The sequence below is a fragment of the Carassius carassius genome, chromosome 26 (assembly GCF_963082965.1).
Source record: "Carassius carassius chromosome 26, fCarCar2.1, whole genome shotgun sequence".
Classification (NCBI taxonomy): domain Eukaryota; kingdom Metazoa; phylum Chordata; class Actinopteri; order Cypriniformes; family Cyprinidae; genus Carassius; species Carassius carassius.
This window is the reverse complement of record NC_081780.1, coordinates 15700695-15720781: the sequence shown is the minus strand read 5'-3', so window position 1 is coordinate 15720781 and position 20087 is coordinate 15700695. Positions and strand designations below refer to the sequence as shown.

The window sequence follows — 20087 nt, the reverse complement described above, 5'->3', positions numbered from 1 at the left end:
ACACTAAGAAAGTTATTTTCCTTAACCAGGAAATTTACATTCTCAGAATTGACAGACAGTTGAAACTGATATGTCAAGTAAATACTTACAACGGATCTTAAGATTTATAATTAATTATAACTAGTTATAATTAGTTATTCATATTTCCCCTTTAAAGCTGATTCGATACATGTGACTGTGAGATATTAGATATTTTCACATTCCATACTTGTGAGTCATATAATCACAACAAGGGTGCATTGAACATTTTAACATGCAGATTTTAATGTGTATTAAAGTTGAACTTACTGGACTACTTCAGAATATCTAAGGTTAGTATGTACATAAATTTAGATCTGTGCATAAAATTTTAGTAAATAGAGTATCATTTTCGGGCCAAAAACTAATACAACAAAAAATATATAAAAATAATATTGCTGGCTACATAGGAATTATCAGATACACAGACAAAATTGTTTCCTTGGGGAATAAATAATATATTATTATATCTTGAAAAGTGGCATGATGGAGGTCATGTGGCTTATAATTATACTGTATATTGTATTTTGATGTTTTATATTGTAATATGATATATTGTGAGGCAGACAACAATACTCAGCCCTGATATATAGTATACTAAACATGAGTTGTTCTTTTCTTGAAAAAGTACATTTATTAGTTTTACTTTGAAATGCACAGTAAATTCAGACACAATCCCAAACTTTCTATTATAAAGCCTGTCTTATTATTCAGATACCTCCTTTATTATTATGTATTGACTTTTATTATAAGTACCAAAAAAAAAAAAAGTTTTTAGTTTGCTTTGAGTTTCTTTTTGTAACAAAGTAGGGTCTCACTTTATATAAGGTGGCCTTCTGTACATCGAAAAATAAGTACAACATACTTATTGTGTTTGTATTGTATTGCAAAACACCTTTGCTGTTATTGAGGTGGGATATAGGAAAGGTTAGGGACAGGTTTTGGTGATATAAGTAGGTTTAAGTGGAGGTTAAGGCGTAAGGGTTGGGTCAACAGTGTAATTATAAATGTAATTACATGCCAGGTTTTTTTTTTTTTTTTTTTTTTTTTTTTTTTTTTTTTTTTACATTTTACCGGTACACAAGTGCATTGTACCAAATGATTCCATAGTAGTTAAGGCCACCTAATATAAACTGGGACCCAAAGTAGTATAGATATAATGTCAGACGTTTATTGGTTATGAGCCACAACATGGAAATAATTAGCACATCGATATCAGCTACAATTAAAATATAGGTGCAATTTTGTGAAATTTGTAGGAGAAGAGGTGAACAACTATCAGTTCAAGATAATGGGCAATTGATGTATAATTATATATATAAGAGGTTCAAAAGCAGATAAATGAGTGGAAATTGAGCTGTTGGTGTCACTTTAGAGCTTGACTGTAACCTACTGTAACTAACCAAATACCTTTGAAGCTTGACCCCATTGACAGAAATTTCCTGGAACAGAATAAGCACTGAAGCAGCAGAAGGTAGCTCAGGATGGAGGTATCAATAACAGGTACAGTAAGACCAGGATGCATTACTGTACAAAAGAATTTATTGTAAGCATTAAAATCTCTAAGCAGCTCTGCTCAAAACACAGAGGATATCATCTCAAATTTAGAAACAAAAGAGAGCTTTACATCAAACACAACATGAAAGGAGAAAAATAAAAAGGCTGGAAATGTACGTTGGATCAGTTTGATATTACACAGGAAACTTACAACTTCATGGTATCTGACTAAAGGGTCTTGCCTGGCGATTTCATTAAATACCCAGCTAGTCATGTGAAAAGTGGCCTAAGTTTCCCCGTTTTATTTCTCGAGAGATCCACACAGGCAACTGGATACGAGAGACTATTAATGGGCTCTGAAGTCACGAGGGTTGTGCACCATTCAGAACTGAATTGAGAATGCTTTATAAACTGCAGTTCAGTTCTTAAATTTGAACTGAATCTGAATTGAGGTAGCAAAGAGGATGCAGAATTAAAATTATGAGAGCTTTCATGTAGTTTCTGAAAAGAATCACCAGAATAAAGTAAACAAAATAAAAGCCTAAGTGTGATGTACAATTTACCATACTCACAATATATGAGGTATTTCCAAACACATTTATTAACTGTGGAGGATTAAAAATGTTTGAAATTATATGGTTAGGTATGGCTTCCCCATATGTGTGTCATATACATATATATTATATTATATTATATTATATTATATTATATTATATTATATTATATTATATTATATTATATTATATTATATTATATTATATTATATTATATTATATTATATTATTTCTGTAGCTAATAATATATTTCACATATTCCAGTGCAGAAAAAAATATTCACAGAATTAATACAAATTCCAAAAGGAGGCTTTTTGAAATGAGTTTAAAATATGATCGATATATTAATATTTCAATGTTAGCCATGTTAAAAGTATTGAACTTAATTTAGAAAAATAATTTACTTAAGTCCTAATAATCATACAGGTATAAGTCATCGTACTCAACTGAGTAAATGTTTGAGGGAATAAATAGGGATGATTAGTTTAAATTAATGATGTAATGATTCAGATTCTGTCGCAACCCTTTGTCTGTCTAATGAAACTCCTCTAATGTCTTAAAATTCTTAAATTCTGAATTTTGCCCAAGCCTGAGAGTCATATACAGTAGTGATGGACCAATATATCGACCAAGATGACCAACTGGCTGATAATGGCCATTTTCCAGATTAGCTGATTTGATTGGCCAATTAAAATGTGTTAATACTCATTATGATTGTTGATAGATTTTTATATATATATATATATATATATATTTTATATATATTTTATATAAATATATATATATATTTTTTAGATTAAATATAGTTTGCCCTTGTCCTTTTTTTTTTAGCAAATTTCTATATCTGTTTTGCCATCATTACATTTATCATACCTATTATGGTCTTCAGGCATCCTTAAATCAAGATCAATTTACCTCAGAAGCAAAACTGCACAGACAAATGTTTAAAAAACTAAGGAAACAATCTGAGTAAGAAAAATAAATAGAATTCAAGATATATCCTTCGAAAAGCATTATATTACACAATTTTGCCTAAAAAGTAAAGTTGTCTTGCTTAACTGATATTTTTTTTAACATTCTTAAAAACAAATCAAGCATACAGAAACCCGCATATTGGTCAACCACTACATCATTTTCAACACTGCACGTTTAACCATTCATGTCCATATATATATATATATATATATATATATATATATATATATATAACAACTGAAAGAAGAAAGATAAAACTTACAATAAAACTTATATATTATTAATTATTAATATTATATAATTGGTCTCCATGACAACCATTTCAAAAGCTCACATTATCCACAACAAGATAACATCTCACCACTGCATTGACCTCCTTCCAGCTTATCAATAAATCATAAATGAAAATATTGACACACTATTTTTCCACTCAAACAAACATACCATATTCAAGGACAAACCCTCCAAAACTGGAGAGCGAAGAGTTACACTATGAGAATGCAAATGATCCAAGACACCTGCTGGTTAAACCATCACCGCTCCAGCCAGGACCAGCAGAAAACCTTCCAAAAGATTCTGTCTTCTGATGACCATTGAGTGCTGTCAATTCATCAAACAATAAACACCATCTATACAAGAGATAAAATTCAGTCTGCTCCTCTTTATGGCTTTGGAGAGAGAAAAGGCTACATGAATACTTCTCCTCTTTGTCCTCCTCGTAGGGTTCCAATCAAAACACTGATTGTCACGTCTTTGTGCTTAATCTAAATTGTGTTTATATATACCGAAGAGCAATCTCTTTGTACCGTCATCTGGTCTTCAAAGCAAATCCGATATTCTCAGGACTCAGAAAAGGTCAAACTTCAGCAAACAGAATGACGGCAAGAGGGAAATGACTTTCATGCAAAATACAATGTGGAAATGGAATGTAAATCATCTGCCGCTACTGACATATGCCATCATGCATTTTCCGACGTTGATTCCTTCGGTGTTTTTCAGCCATTAATTTCATCCTGGTCTGTGAGAGCCTGGTCGTTTCAAAAACAGTAGGGAAATAAAAGCTCAATTTTGCTGAATCTTCTAGTCCAAAATAGGGTTTTTTTTCTTTTTCTTTTTTTTTTTCACTCATATCTCCCTACGTCACTGGCCATGAGTTTCCATGCTAATGGAGCGCTCCATGCTTGATGTTGCTTTAACCATCAGGAGCTTTCCGCAGCCATCGGTAAAACTGTTGCTGGAACAGGATGTGCCATTTTACATTCGCTTGAACGATCTCAACGGCTCGAGCGAACGCAGGTGCCGACTCTCCCCCGCTGGTCAGGATGAACTCTTTCAGCTGAGGAGAGAATAAACAATTTTCATTAACATTTTCATTGTATTGTGTCTTGATGTATCAAATCTTGTGTGTTTATGCATGTAAGTAGCACCTTCATCTCTGACAGTTAAACGGCATCAGAATATACAATGCATATACATGCAAATTCCTGACATGTAATTCATCAGATAACGATGTTTATGATAATGAGGTGTGGGAATGCATTTGAAGTAAACAGAATTATCAGTGTTGTTGTTGTTTTATTGAAAGGAAAGGACACTTGGGTGTCTGTCAAAAACAAATTCTAACATCAATTAAGGGCATAAAAATCTAATCAAAAATCTCCATTTACTAAATAACATGTTACAAAACCGATTCCCAATTCCTGAGGTCATGAGGTCTACATTCAGGATTCAGGATTAAAGCTTCTCTATTGCTCCTAAACTATTTCAAAATTGATGTCTGTTCATTAAAACTTTTGAAATAAAATAAAATGCTCATTTCACACACACAGCATTGACCCTTAAATGCGTGTATTTTTTTGCCAATTATTACTACATATTTGGATCTTTTGCGACTCGGACCTATCTATCCAGCACATATGGATCTCTAACTGCTGCAATAGCAAAAATCCCTCTTGAAATTTTAAGAACAATTCCACAGTACATTCAGAATACATTTGAGTGTATTCTCAAAACAATCATTTTGAATTACTTCAAAACTAATATTTTGATTCATGGCAGCTTATTCACCACATCCAGCATCAAATAACAGTTACATTTATATTTCATTACATACAGTAATTGCTCTGCAGTATGGTGGTATTGGTATTCTTTCATTTTATGTCTTTGTTTATGTCTTTTTTCTTGTTATATTGTTTATAATTGATAGATTGAGGAATACTACAAACGTTTAAAAATTTTAAATAGGATAGAATGACGTCCCATGTCACTAAAGACCTAAGGTATGCATTTAAGGTTTAAACATATCTCTGATTGTTCACGAGTCTGTGGATGAAGTTCTCTTGCAGCAGCTGATTGTCGGTAACAGTATGCTAATGTCCTGTTTAAGAAAACACTGAAGGGGTTCATATTATCTCTGTATGAATGATAAATTGTGGAAGGCGAAGTCAGCTGGATGAGAAAGTGCTGTGCTGCAGTGAGAAGCATCAGCAGTCTGTGTCCTCTGGGACTGAAGCTGAATGAATTTGAATAAGTGAATATATGTTCCATTTCCTGTAATAAGGTTAAGCAGCTACAATGAGGAAATGGTCCAGAGCACAATTCTGCAGTATTCAGAGTTTACTTTTGTTCATTTTCTGCATCTCAATAACTTGCTGACCAAAGTATGTTTGGAGGTATTAATGCTCCATGAAGATTTGTCAATAATGCATTACTGTTTTAGTTTGATTAGAGTTGTACAAGCCTCAGGATGATGTAAAAGTTCAGCCTCACCTCATTCAGCTCGGCCTCAGTGTTGAGAAACTCTGTCACGCCGCTAATTAATTTTGAGTTCATAAATAAGGCCTCTCCATACCTGCCAATGAGAGACACTGTTATTAAAAACACTGGAGAACTGCTCTAATGAGACCAGAAGCAAACAAACACCAATAGATATTTCCCATTATTGCTCTCGGCCCTCCAAACACAAACAAGACAAAAAATAACATTCACCAATAAATATCTTATGAAAGTGCGAATGTGAAATTTGTTTCAGGAACTGAGAGAGTAAGGTTAAAAACACTGATAAACAGAGATTAATAAAGCCACATTCACCTGGAATTCAATATGTCCCACTTCTCGCGGAAATATCTCCATGCTAAATGTCTTCCAAGGGGATTGCGGCCCACATGTATGATTACATCGATCACGTCCTGATCTGGCACCAGGTCAGAGGTGAGTGACAGATTCAGGAGCCTGTGGACATCAGAAATTAATTGGAGATAAAATATACATCAGGAATAATTGACAAGGGACCCTGAATTATTTAAAATGAATTGGTGGTATGGCCATGATATGGACTTTAAAACTTCACAAACACTCCAATTCAGTCCTATGGAATGTTAAACAAACAAAGCGAGTGGAGCTTAACAGAAACAGTTTCAATAAACTGAAAATAAATGATATACTTTATAAGTTGCACTCTTATGCTTGGAAGAACTTGGTATGACTATTTGACTAATATAGGTATTATCATGAACATGTTAGTGTCTGTAGTAATTAAGCCCTTCTAATAAATTGTTCTATGCTAGTTTTAAGGTTGAGTAAATCAGAAATACAAAACACATTATTCTTCGCCATTTTCAGCAAATACAGCAGCTGACAGGCCTTGCGAAACACAATTATTGAAATACATTTTCAAGACTGTGAGTCAGCATCTTCAAAATGTAATTAACCTGAAAAGCCCAAATCGAATGCAGATAGACCTATTCACTTCAAATTGGTGCGAAATGTCAAGTAGATGAAAAAGGAAGAAATAGGAAATAAGATGTTTCACATAAAGACACCTCCACGAAGCACACGTTTCAATTTGCAAAAACATGTGGGATAATTGCTTCTTTGTTCTTTGGATTCTTATATCAGTTGAACCGCTCTTCTGGGCTTTTGCATTCAAGTGTAGCAGAGTCACTTGTAGCAGCTTTTTTTTATGAACTCCCTGGAGATTATTGCCACTGTGACAAAGCTCACATCTGTGTGTGGACAGCAGCTTCACAGCTCGCAAAAGTGACATCACCAGCTTTCTCTAAGGACAAGTGCGAACAAGCTTTGAGATAAGTTTCTTTTGCTGCGCTCATTCTCGAATCCTTTTTTTAAAAGTTCACACTTAGAAATTCTGATTTTGGACTTGTGTAACTGATTTCTAGCAGGTATAATTGTGACACTGTCTGCATAGCATGGCTTTTTTTCATGACTGATAAAGCAAATGTAAGGATTAGCATATTCAGATTAGCATACTAGCATTACAGTTTTAAGTATAAAGAATGTACACTTGACCTGAAACTACATTTCTAGAGTGATGAATGAACAGGAAGTGATTACAGTATTATTTTTTCCCTTTTTACTGAGATTTCAGTCTCTAAGGCTGCAGGAACATCTGTAGGTAAATAGTCAGTGCGGAAGTGCGATCAGCTGAAACACGTACACACACACACACACACACATATTCCTGTAGTAGAGAGGAATTATTTTCGGCCCACTGGATCACAACAGACATCATAGAAAGAAGTGCAAACAGAGGTGGTAGATGCAAATTACTTCATGCTATAGAAATTAATACTAAACACAGACTCCATACACCCCATCCTTCATTGAAGCGCATTTACTAGCTCACTCCAAACACAGGATAGATTAAATATCGCAAACAAACTCTCACATGCACACAGCTCATGCATCTGGCATAGTGGGCATTTGCTTGAGCATGCTGTGTGAAATTTAAGTGTTGTCTGAAATCAATTGAACTGCTGCTAGAGGTCTTCTCTACTCTTTTAATTCAACACTAGAGCAAAGGTGAATGCCTGAAGGCTGCAAATATTTCACATATCCTGTGTGACTCTAAAACAAATCAAAGTTATGAGAGATATTTTAAGCTTATAAAGCAACACCAAATCATCTCTAGGCAACAATGACTCATAAGGTGCTACCAGCACACTGAATAGTGATGTACACCTTCATTTTGTGGGAATTAATTGAACTTGCAGAAATCCAGATATAAACGGAGTTAAAAACTCTCAGACGACAATCAACAGCTGCAGTTTTTCTATAAACTGATAAAAATTTAGTTACAGGTCTTCACACATCGACATAGCTATCACATTACACTAATGCCATGCACTGTAGGACTAAGTGCCAGTTTCTAATTAGCACATATTTATTAGCAAGTGTTGCTAACTCATGTGCTTTTCTGGCACTGTGGGAGGGATGGGTGGGGTCTGGCAATGATATCTGGCACTTTCAACACCACTACGTCACTACTGCATGCCACATCATTTACTAATATTCAGACTTATGGAAATAACAGTTTTGTGTTGTGGGGAATAATTTTTTTGTTTTTGTTTTTTGTTTTTTCTATGAAAATTTTTTATTTTTTTCTTTAATGCAAGTTTATGTTTGGGAAATGGTTGTCCACTTTAACCAGATCCAAACTACCAGTCAAGATGATCTTATACAGGGGTTCTCAACTCTGACCCTTGAGGTCTACTTTCCTGCAGAGTTTAGCTCCGATTCTAACCAAAAGCACCCTGAACAAAGACAATAAATGTATTTTAGATTACCATAAAGTTACAGGTAGGTGAGTTTGATCAAGATAGTTACTAAATTCTATCAGAATCTGATTGGTTGAAGGGAATGTTGACCCTGAAACACAGTATTACTGGACAATCCAAAATCAGAAGCAGGATGGCCTTCCAAAATATGGTATTGTGTGAGAATGATGGATTTTGTATTCATGTTTCAGCTGCATGACTTTCAGATGTTGTATCTAGGTGTACTGTGTGTCACAGCCGAGTCATGGATCACTGAAAGTGAGAAAAATAAACTAATTGATTTTACCTTCAAGCAAGGTAATTACCACTATAGAACAAAATGAATAGCTTCCTTGCTGACTGTAATATGATAAATAGTATCTAAACATGAAGATGAAAATGCATGGATGTAGAGCACTGAGATGTGTGCTTACTAAGTGTGGAGCTATTTATCTTCATCCTCTAGTGAAGCAAACCACATCCCTCTCAACAGACTCACACTGAATCCGTCCCACAGGAATCAGCCTGTTGAGTGCTGAGCACTCACTGCAGAGAGGGGTCAGGCTGGGTCTCTTTGTATGGGAATGTTTCTTTCTCTCAGTGCATCCATAAAACAACGACCAAATGCAACAGAATAAATGGAGATGTTGAAGCCGCAGTGAATCTGCTTCAGAATATGTGTGGGCTCTGAGATCCACGTCTACTCTGGACAAGGTGTAATCCGTCACCGTCCTCATCCTGCTATTGAGTTGGGAGAGGATTTAAGACACCGTGGGAAAAGCTCCTACGGCAGCCATTGTCTTTACTGCACCATCAGTGGAGTGAGAGCAGCTCTGCTGGTGTAAGTGACATGACATGGAGGATAGGATTGAATGGGATTGAGGTACAGTAGATTGCAAACTATCTAGTAAGTTATAATCAGACACTTCATGCTATCAGTAAAATGGCAGAAAGCACACCAAATTCTTGACAAAGTGAATGAAGAGGCTGGTGGTTGGTACATATATTCCAAGCTAAAAAGAAGCTGAAACTTTCAGCTAAGACTGATTGATAAACGTGTCATGCTACTGTGGTTTGTTATTTGAATTTCTTTGCTTTATCATGTCTTTGTTAATGAGGTATAAAAACATTGACTGACCTGTTGAGCAGGAAGATGTTGTCACTGCAGGTCAAGGCCTCCAGAAGAACCTTCTTCTCAGAAATTGCTGTAGAGGAGTGAAACTTCATCCAGATAAACTCCCACACATCCTCATCCATCAGAGAAACACCTGTGCAGTACACAATGTCCCGCACGTTGGGAGGAATCCTGCGGGACAGAGTGGAGACACAAGGTAAATATTCACGGATAATGTTAGCATTTAAATCCTTGTATATAACATTAACAACTGTATTGACGGAGCCAAAATCTTTTTTACTGTTTACTATTTTCTTTTTACATAAATACAAAGATCTACTTTCACAGTCTAGGGAAAATAGTGAAAATGGTGATACACTGATTAGCATATATGCACAATGAAAAGTTCAGGTGATTAGCATTTCTCACTGTGACCAAGTCTGTTCATTTAATGGTTGCTGAGGGTTACATCAGATTCACACGCCATTAGATTACACTGTGTTCACACATCTTTTTTTTTTTTTTTTGTATGTGATCAACTTTTTATTTATTTATTTTTTTACATTTAACAAATAACATAACATCCATTCGGGATAAAACGTAAAATCAACAACAACAGACATATAATCAATTTACATATTCCAATAAGAGATTCTTTTATATAATCTAGTATTAAAAAAAAAAAAAAACATCAATAGTACTATAGGTTTGGCCTTATTAATTTGTGCTGTTGTACATTCACAGGCCACTATTTTAAGAAGACTGTGGATCATATACATATTCCCACACATGTACAGTGTAAACCATTTCTGTATTATTGTCTTTTTTGCAGCTGTAAAACAAGCAAACAGCATTCGTTTCTTTGTATTGAGCTTATGCAGAAGCCAGAATCATCTTTAAGAAGACGGAAACTTGGCTTAACCATGTAATCAGTTTGTAGTAAAGAGAATAAAACAAAGTTTACATGTGTCCACAGATTACTGACAATAGAACACTCAAGAAGATGGTGCCAGAAGATGGTGCAATCCAATCTTGCATATGTTGAGAGGAAATAGGAGATGCCCAAGGAACTCCATAGGCCTTGAGAGCAGAACGTAAGTGTTTGTGCCTAAAGAAGTCCAAGATGGTTGGACAAATGGACGATTTCCACATAAAAAATTTAGATTGTGCCATAATGGTGCACTATTACAAAATTTGAAGGGTCCTCCCATCAGACATTCAACCATTTTCCAGATTCTAATAGAATTAGCTATAACAGGGCCAGATTTGTAATTATCACCTTTTTTCCCTGTGCCAGCAAATAAAATATCTTGAAGTCTGTTTGGTTTTACCTTGTCAGATTCAATCACTCTCCATGAAACTTAAGATTGAGGTTCAACACAATTATGAAAAGCCTTAAATTGGAACGAACAGTAACATAGCTTATCTTGTAACCCGATAAACCACTAAAATTATCAAATTCCTTAATCATCTCAGAAACTGAAATATCAAAGTGATCTAATACAAAATAATGTCATCTACATACAATGATATAATATGATTATGATCACGAATCTTAATCGATGCTACTTCAGATTTCCAAACGGTTTGTGCTAGTGGTGAGAGATAAACAAAACAATATGGAGGAAAGTGGACATACCTGCCTCGTTCCCTGTTTTAGAAGGAACGGGGGAGAAATAATATTGCCAGTCAAGACTGATGACGTCGTTGAGTTGTATAAAATCTTAATCATAGAAATGAAATGTTCACTGAAGCCAAAACATATAAGCCCACATATAATTCCACTCTAGCCTATCAAAGGCTTTTTCTGCATCAAGCGAACTGCACATGGGCTCTGATGAGAGTCTGCAAAATCAAGTATATGGAAGAGTTGAGGCATATTGTTAGGCGCGTGGTGCCCCTTTATAAAACCAGTTTGATCAGCCTTGATCAAACCATGAATTACCTTCTCCATGTGAAAGGTAATAGGTTTAGCGTAACCCTTAGATCACCTGGGGAAAGTGATATCAGTCTGTAGCTGGAGCAGTCTAACTGATTTTTTAAGAAGTAATGATATCAGCGATGTGTTTTGTTCTCTATAAAATACACCATGCTCAATTGCAAAATTAAATGAGATAAGCATGAGTGTCCTTACTAACTCCCAGATTTCTAAATATAATTCAGGAGGAAGACCGTCTAGACCCGCCAATTTGCCTTTTTGTAGGCTTTTTAGTAGTGGTCGACCAATATAGATTTTTTTACCAAAATAGTTTTTTTTTTTAAAGCAGGGGAGCCGATAGCCGATATGAAGCCGATATAACAATAATTATTATTATTATTTTTATTAACTTTTTATTTATTTTTTTTTACATTTGAAATAATTTGACAATGGATTAAAAAATGTTAAGTGTAAAATGACCATACTTACACTTTAGATGACAAAGTATTTTCACAAATACATAAATATTTAATAAACATATAAATAAAAGGGAAGTGAACACTGTAACCAACAGGGCACTCAGTATTTTGAGAAGTTTTTGTGCATTGGAAATCATTTTTCAAATAAAGCCAGGGTAACACTCATTTTGCATACAGTGAAAATGACATGAATATGACAATGGGCAAATACATAAAGTGCAGAATAACTTTAAATCACGAGTTTAAAATTGAAAGCATTCAATTCACATGGACCGACCGTCACACAAAAACCGATCATGCAGGATAAAAATGCACAATTCACAAGATCTCACAGCTGGATTCGGCTAAGTTTGCAAGGTTTGTGAAATTAAATGTTCATTAGTCTTTCAAAGATTTGTTTAAATGATATAAATACATATTTGCTTAATGCTGATGGCAAACGAGAAAGTATAACAATGTTTGCCTTTCTATTACTAATAATATAAAAGCAATCATTATAATACTTTTTTGTATACATTAATTCCTTTGTACAGACAGACTTCTAACCATATTAGACAGAACTAGAAAAAGAAAGAGAAAGTTGGCACTGTGTGCGCTCAGACGCTGCCGCTTTCATCGATGTCAAAATAAATGTCGAACACACCGGCCAAGCAGAAAAACGTATTGGCTGATGCTGATATTTGAAAAAATGGTAGTTTGACCTCTACTTTTTAGTGATTTATGGAGCTCCTCCAAACTTAATGGGGCCTCCAAAAATTCTTTATCAATCTGAGAGATCTGAGATAAATCTAATTTAGCTAAATACTGTTTTGCAAACTGATTCCTCAGAATCTGTTTCAGCTTTATACAAATGTATTTAAAAATCTTTGAATATGTCATTAATCATTGTAGGGTTCGTGGTGACCTGACCACCTGATGATATTATTGCATTGATATATGCTTTTGACTTACATTCCCTCAGACTAAGAGCCGATATGTGGCCAGGTCTCTCTGATTCGAAATAATATTTTTGCCTAGTCCTATGAAAGATAAACTCTGCCTTTGAATGTAAAAGTAAAGCATATTCTTCTTTCAAGGAGGACAATTGTGTGGCCTTTTATCAGTAACATTTTGCTTTTGTAGGTTTTGTAATGATTGGATTTTACTTTCTAATTGTGCAAACTGAATTTTCACTTTTGCAAGAGTGGAAGAAAAAGCTATACAGAATCCGTGCATTGTGTTGTTTCCGACAGTATTTGAGGATCTACAGGCACATTCACAATTTCTCGAAAATCCTTTATGTGTTCTTTTAGCGAATTGTTGAAAGACTGACTGCTTAATAATGATATTTTAAAGCACCATCTAGGGGCTTTGGCTTTAATATTGGAAATATGATTTTTACACAACACAGCAGAATGATCAGATGATTGGTAATATAGAGATGGAAGAATTACACAAAATTAGAGATGGACTGAGAAATATGTAATCTATCCTAGAGAAAGTCTTCTACCTATTAGGAAAAAAAAGTAAAGTTCTTAGAGGTGTTATTCTGAATTCTCCAAAGTTCGATTATATTGAGTTCAGTGATAAATTTATTAAGCAACTTAGAAGATTAATTGAGCAATCAGTCTGCTCAAGTAATGTATTGGAAAAATTTGTAAAAAAAAAAAAAAAAAAAGAACTGTCTGCGTCGTTTGGACCATAAATAGAAACCAATGCTATCCTGTCATTATATATTTTGCCACGGATATAAACAAATCTACCCTCATCATCACTTCCGGTATGTTCAACTATTAGCTGTAACTTCCTGTTAACTAAGATAAGCACCACCTGAGTTTTATTAAGAGCGCAGGAGAAGGCTGCCAATTTATAATACTTGTTCTGGAAATGTGCCACATCAGATTGTTTTAGATGTGTCTCTTGTATCAGTGCACAGGAAATTGATTTACGGTCTAAATATTATAATATATTGTATCTAATAAATGAAGAAAAACAAAAGCAATTCCATCCTGTTAATGACATGTAAATGCTGATATGTACTCTATATACCAAATCATCTGAATGAGTAATCATGAAAAAATAGTAGCGTGACATTGTTCTGCATGTATTTCACTGGGTGCGCCTGCCGTGCACCTTTCAGGATCGCTGACCTGTCTTGCCAATTTAGTATACAAAAGATAAGAGCATGCAGCTGATCAGAGTTACTTTTACCTCCGCCATAAACGTAATGAGTACGATAAATCTCGATGTCACAGCGTTTCAGTGCAAGAATCCACTTGGATATATTAGCTCTGAGAAAGCTGGCTGCGTCAGAGCCCTCTGCCCCCCTCTGGCAACCCCACCAGTCGCACGTTGTTTCTCCCACTTCTTTCCTCAATGTCCATCATTCTATCGGTACATTCTTCTAGCTGTTTTCTCAAGTTCGCGACTATCCTCCTATCCTCACCTGCGGAATCATCACACTGACTCTCCAAGCTCTGCTCTTAGGTCTTTAACAGAATTGTTGGTTGCTTGTCTGTCCATGTAGATCACAAAATGCTGTGGTCTGTACAGAGTCTATTGCATCTCTTACTGTTGAGGCCATAACCAAATCCAGAGTACTCTGTTGTTCTTTAAGTGCAAGCTTGATACCATTAGCAATGGCGCTGTCAAGGTCCTCTCGGGAGATGGTGGGATCTTTTAATTTTTTTCTTTATTGGTGATTGCTCGATCTTTCTTTTCCAATTGTCGTTGACCGTTGAAGTACTCATGATGGGATAGAGAGTGGTTCGAAATTTCCTTTTAGGATTATAGAATATTTGACAGAATGAGCAGAGCGAAGGACTATGTTTGCATCGCCTTCGAGGGTCACGTGATCTCTTCACACATAATTCTTGTTTCGAAAAAAAAAAAACTCTTAGATTCAAAACGGACCACTTTGGTTGAAGTGGTCTTCTGCTGTCTGCAATCATTTTGAATCACATGACTTCTGTCACGGTGAAAACTGTCCATAATAACACTACCTGATCTGATTCGAGGATCTTTAGTGAGTTCATCATTTAAGTGGTTAAAATTTGACCCAAATCATTACTGCAGCCCTCTCAAAGTGAGTCACAGTGCAATATATAGTCTAGCAATATATCGGTCATAAGTAAGAGCCCTCTGTGGACCCTTGATATCATCTGGTTATAAATCTCAGAAAAGAATAACCGTCTACAGTAGAGCTAACAGAGACAAAATGCATCTCAGGCTGTGAGGTGATGCATGTGATATTCGTACAGGAAGAAGAAATAACATTAAACCTCTGGAGGAGACGCAGCGATACAGTGACTGAACTTTTGATTTGCTCAAACAAAGTGCAATAAAGACCGGCTGATTCTGGATGAGCCGTCAGAGCCTCTGGGAGTTTTCCGTGTAACAATACAGAAAACGGCACCTCCAGTAAGATACCAAATCATGTCACAACCAATTTGGCTATGTGGAGGCAACACATTTATAATAGACTGCTGTAATAAGATTTTGTAAAAATTCTGTATGTTTGTTTTGAAACAATGTAAAAAGTTCTGAGTATTTTACATTGTGTGAGACTTTTTCCAAACAGACAAAAACTACACTTAACAGCAATTTGCCTTAACAGAGGTGTCTGACTTTAATTTCTGTTTTCTTTTTTTTTTTAGTCTGTGGTATCTTGTTTTTAATGAATAAATGAGGAAGACATGAGGAGGATTTGTCAGCATTTTGTAAAGTGATCTGAAGCCTGTCTTTGCAGCTCATGAACGCTACTGTGACATTATCATTACCTAAACCATAAAAAGACATAAAGGTCAAACACATTCCTCTTTTATGATGTGCTCATCCCTGAATATCAAACTGAACAGATTATTTTTATTGTCCCAGTAGGACTGGAGGTCATTTTTGAAGAAAAGGACAGAAAAGGACACATCTGGAAAATCCAGACTTCTGCAGTCAGGTAAGAGGCACGATTAAGAGCCGTTATGTCATAAAACAAAATAATAAGAATCAAAAGGATAAGACTAACAATAACATAAAATCAGTGGAGAAGAAGGACTTTCAGACTTTCTTGCCATCTGTTGACTTTGACAGTCATACACAAGAAACAAAATATTTTTTAATCAGTTAAAAGTATCTGCTTAATGCCTTAAATGTTGAAAAATCATCTAAAATTTGAGTGTTTTCACAAGCTCTAACTCTCTGGCAGTAGATTACACTAACCTGTCCACATGATGATAGATCTAGCAGGAGGGATTGTGTTCAGTACAGAGACTTCCTGACTGTTCAGACACAATCAGAAACCTTACACTGGACTCCACGGGGTAATAATTACAGAGCCACTGTCAGAGCAATTGAGCAGTTTCAGGCCAAAAGATTGGAAAATCTTTGACTGAGCAGGTCAAACACTGGCTGAATCCAACTGAGTGTGTTAAAAGCAGGAATATTAGGCCAAAAAGCTTTTAAATTGAGCAGCCCGCTTTTATTAGAGTCATGTTAGAGGCCTCAGAAGTCATTAAATGCACATTATATGAAGCCAAGGTCAATATGTAACACATTTAATGTGTCATAAAGCATCTGTGTGTGTATTTAAGGTCTAGCTGTCGATTTCAGGGCATGATATTAAAGAAGCCAGCAAACAAATTTCCAGTATGTTTGAGGTTGCCAATTTGCAGTTTAGTGTGTTTAATGTGTGTGTGTGTGTATAGTCTCTCATGTGTTTGTAGGCATGCAGCCAACTATTTGGCTTAAGCACAAAAAATTATTTTCTAAAAAGTGGGCAAACACAATATCTTGTGCCGGATAAAGCCGTTTTTCAGATACACAAACACACACCCACAATCCTGTTTATTCTCCATTATGGTCATTAGTCCCTGCCGTTTGCATTGTGTGTTTGACAGTGTGATACTGCATACATGAATGTGAACATTGCTGTGGGAGGCAGGGAAAACAAATTAGATGAATAAATGTGTGTTGCCATGGACACTTGGAATAAAGCTCCTACTGTATGAATCTTGGCAGGGGTTGATGAGCAGAACATATTGATCAGACCTCAAAGTGTCCACACTTCATCAAGCGCTGTGCCTCGATATTATCATGAAAATATAATTTGACCAAATCAAAAAGGACAACTCTGGCTGTCACTGCTGTATTTAGAATTTTACATGTACGTTTACTTAAGCACTTTTTCCACCGAAATTACCCGGAACATTTGTACCAGGAACTTTTTTCCTCAGGAACTTTTTTCCCCCAGGAACTGTTGCTTTCTGCGTTTCCACTGCGGTGTAAAGTACTGGGAAGATTAAGCAAATAAACTGGTGACGTAGGTCTGCGCGCGTTTCTCAATACAAAGTACGCTGATTTTGGACGTGCATTCTTCAGACATAGTTCAGACTTCAGACATGCATTCGACTCGGGAGTGTGATGTCCGCGACGACGCAAATCCGGTAATTCTGCAAACAGCAGCGTTGATAACTTCAGTCAGCTGACCATGGCTACTGCAATTTTCCTTCTCTGTATATTTACAATAAAACAAAAAAGGATATCAAATACCACTGCCTCCTTCCGTTTTCATTTCATTTCAGGGATATGTGTATATATACAGACATTACAGTGAAACAAAATTTTATATAAATTTGCCTTTTTTATTTTCATTTTAACATATACACTGAAAAAAAAAACCTGTTGGATTAACATAAAAAAAAAAAATATGTACATCGGTTGCACATAATAAAGTTAGGTATACGCAACATGATTTATACATGTTAAAGCTACATAATTTTTGCTTGTTAAACAAACATGATTTTTATATGTTAAAAATACATAATTTGTTTGTTAAATAAACATGATTTATTTATGTTCAAAATACATAATTTTTGCTTGTTAAACGGAAATGATTTTTAAATGTTAAAGATACATAATTTGTGCTTGTTAAACGAACATGATTTTTATGTTAAAAATACATCATTTGTTTGTTAAATAAACTTGATTTATATATGTTCAAGATACATAATTAAATACATAAATAAAACTAACCTGATTAAGTTTTAGAACTATAAGCTGACTTTAATAAAAAGTACATTAAAAAAGTACAGTTTTGAGTACATTAACAACATTACTGCAGTTTAAAAGCAGTAAGACAAGCAAACACATTTCTTGAATCAAATCGCTGTATTATTTTTAAAGTTACAATAAATTTTGTGTTATTAGAAGTAAGCGTTCTGTGTGGATATTTGAAGTTAAAAATAGCTTAGATTCCATGAACAAATGTCAATGAACAATGACAGCACATCAGTACTCGTATCACTTTACTCATTTCATTTACTCATCACTTCAAGTAAAAGACAATGTCACGTTCGGTGTTACAGGAAACACGGCGAGAGAACCAATAGCAGGTAAGTAATTTATTAAAGGGTAATCCACAGGGGTAAACAGTCCAGGCAGGGTCAAAATCAGAATATCCAAACATGAAAACAAGACTAGGAAACAAGGCAAGGTCAAGACTGAATTGACGGACATGAATAATCATAGGACATTAAACAAGGACTCCGTAACACAGACTCAGACGGACAGGGTATAAATACACAGAAGGATAATGAGGGAACAGGAGACAGGTGGGGAACAATTAATTATTCAACAGGAGGAAGGTGACCAAATAAGGGAACAGGAAGTGATAAGGTGACAGACACCGTGAGAAAGGAGGACACCTAGTGGAAACCCAGGGAACACAACCCAGACACTGTGACAGTACCCCCCCTCTACGGAGCGGCTCCCAGACGCTCCACGACAGACACAAAACAGAGACCAGGAGGGAGGCGGACAGGTGGAGGCTCAGGGGGAGGGACGGAGGGCCAGAAACGAAAAACATGGGGAACAGGCACCAGAACGTAAACACAAAACAGGGAGACCAGGAGGGAGGAGGACCGGAGGAGGTTCAGGGGGAGGTACGGAGGGCCAGACTAACAGAGAGGAACCGGGACAGGGGTGAACACAAAAACAAAAGGCAAAAAAAACAACATGAAGCCCCCCAGGGCGGAGCAGAAGACCACCACATCCTTGGGGTCGAGGCCAGAGTCCTCCAGGGCGGGGCAAAAGACCACCACAACCGTGTAGTCAGGGCGAAAGCCCCCCAGGGCAGAACAGAAGACAACCACGTCCTTGTGGTCAGGGCGGAAGCCCCCCAGGGTGGAGCAGCAGACCACCACAACCGTGAGGTCAAGAATGAAGCCCCCCAGGGCAGAGCAGAAGGCCACCACCACCGTGTGGTCAGGGCGGAAGCCCCCCAGGACGGAGCAGAAGACCACCACAACCGTGTGGTCAGGACGGAAGCCAGAGTCCTCCAGGCGGCCGGACCAACGGGACGACTAAACTCTGGTAAACCCCTGATGTCCTTACTGGACTCCAGAAGATCGGTGCTGGCCTGACTCTGTTCTCGAAGATCCTTGGTGACTGGCCTTTGTTCATAAAGACCATCGGTGACTGGCCTTTGTTCATAAAGACCATCGGTGACTTGCACTTGTACATGAAGATCAATGGTGACTTGCCTTTGTTCATGAAGACCAGAGGTGACCTGCCTTTGTTCATGAAGACCAGAGGTGACTTGACTCAGTCCTTGAAAATCACCGGTGACTTGACTCTGAAAGGTCAACGGTGACCAGCCTAGTCTCTGTAAAGTCCATGGTACCTAGCCCTGGCTCTGGGAGATCAGCGGTGACTAGCCCTGACTCTGGAAGATCAGCGGTGACTAGCCCTGACTCTGGAGGGTCAGCGGTGACTTGACTTGACTCGGAAAGGTCAATGGTGACCAGCCTAGTCTCTGGAGGGTCCACGAACACCTGACTCGACTCCGGGGGGTCGGCTGGAACCTGACTCGACTCCGGAGAGTTCACTGGGACCTGACTCGACTCCGGAGAGTTCACTGGGACCTGACTCGACTCCGGAGAGTTCACTGGGACCTGACTCGACTCCGGAGAGTTCACTGGGACCTGACTCGACTCCGGAGAGTTCACT

General features: G+C 36.7%; 1 protein-coding gene across 1 annotated transcript in view; it reads right to left on the bottom strand.

Annotated features, from left to right (window-relative positions):
* Positions 1 to 3346: 3346 nt before the first annotated feature.
* Positions 3347 to 20087, bottom strand: part of LOC132105890 (thyrotropin-releasing hormone-degrading ectoenzyme-like) — a 144285-nt gene continuing 127544 nt past the window's right edge. The window contains exons 16-19 of the mRNA XM_059511371.1: positions 9738 to 9905; positions 6135 to 6275; positions 5814 to 5895; positions 3347 to 4380 (exon numbers count right to left, since the gene is read on the bottom strand). Coding sequence (XP_059367354.1) covers positions 4237 to 4380; positions 5814 to 5895; positions 6135 to 6275; positions 9738 to 9905 — 535 coding nt within the window. The 3' untranslated portion in view covers positions 3347 to 4236. The remainder of the gene's footprint in view (positions 4381 to 5813; positions 5896 to 6134; positions 6276 to 9737; positions 9906 to 20087) is intronic.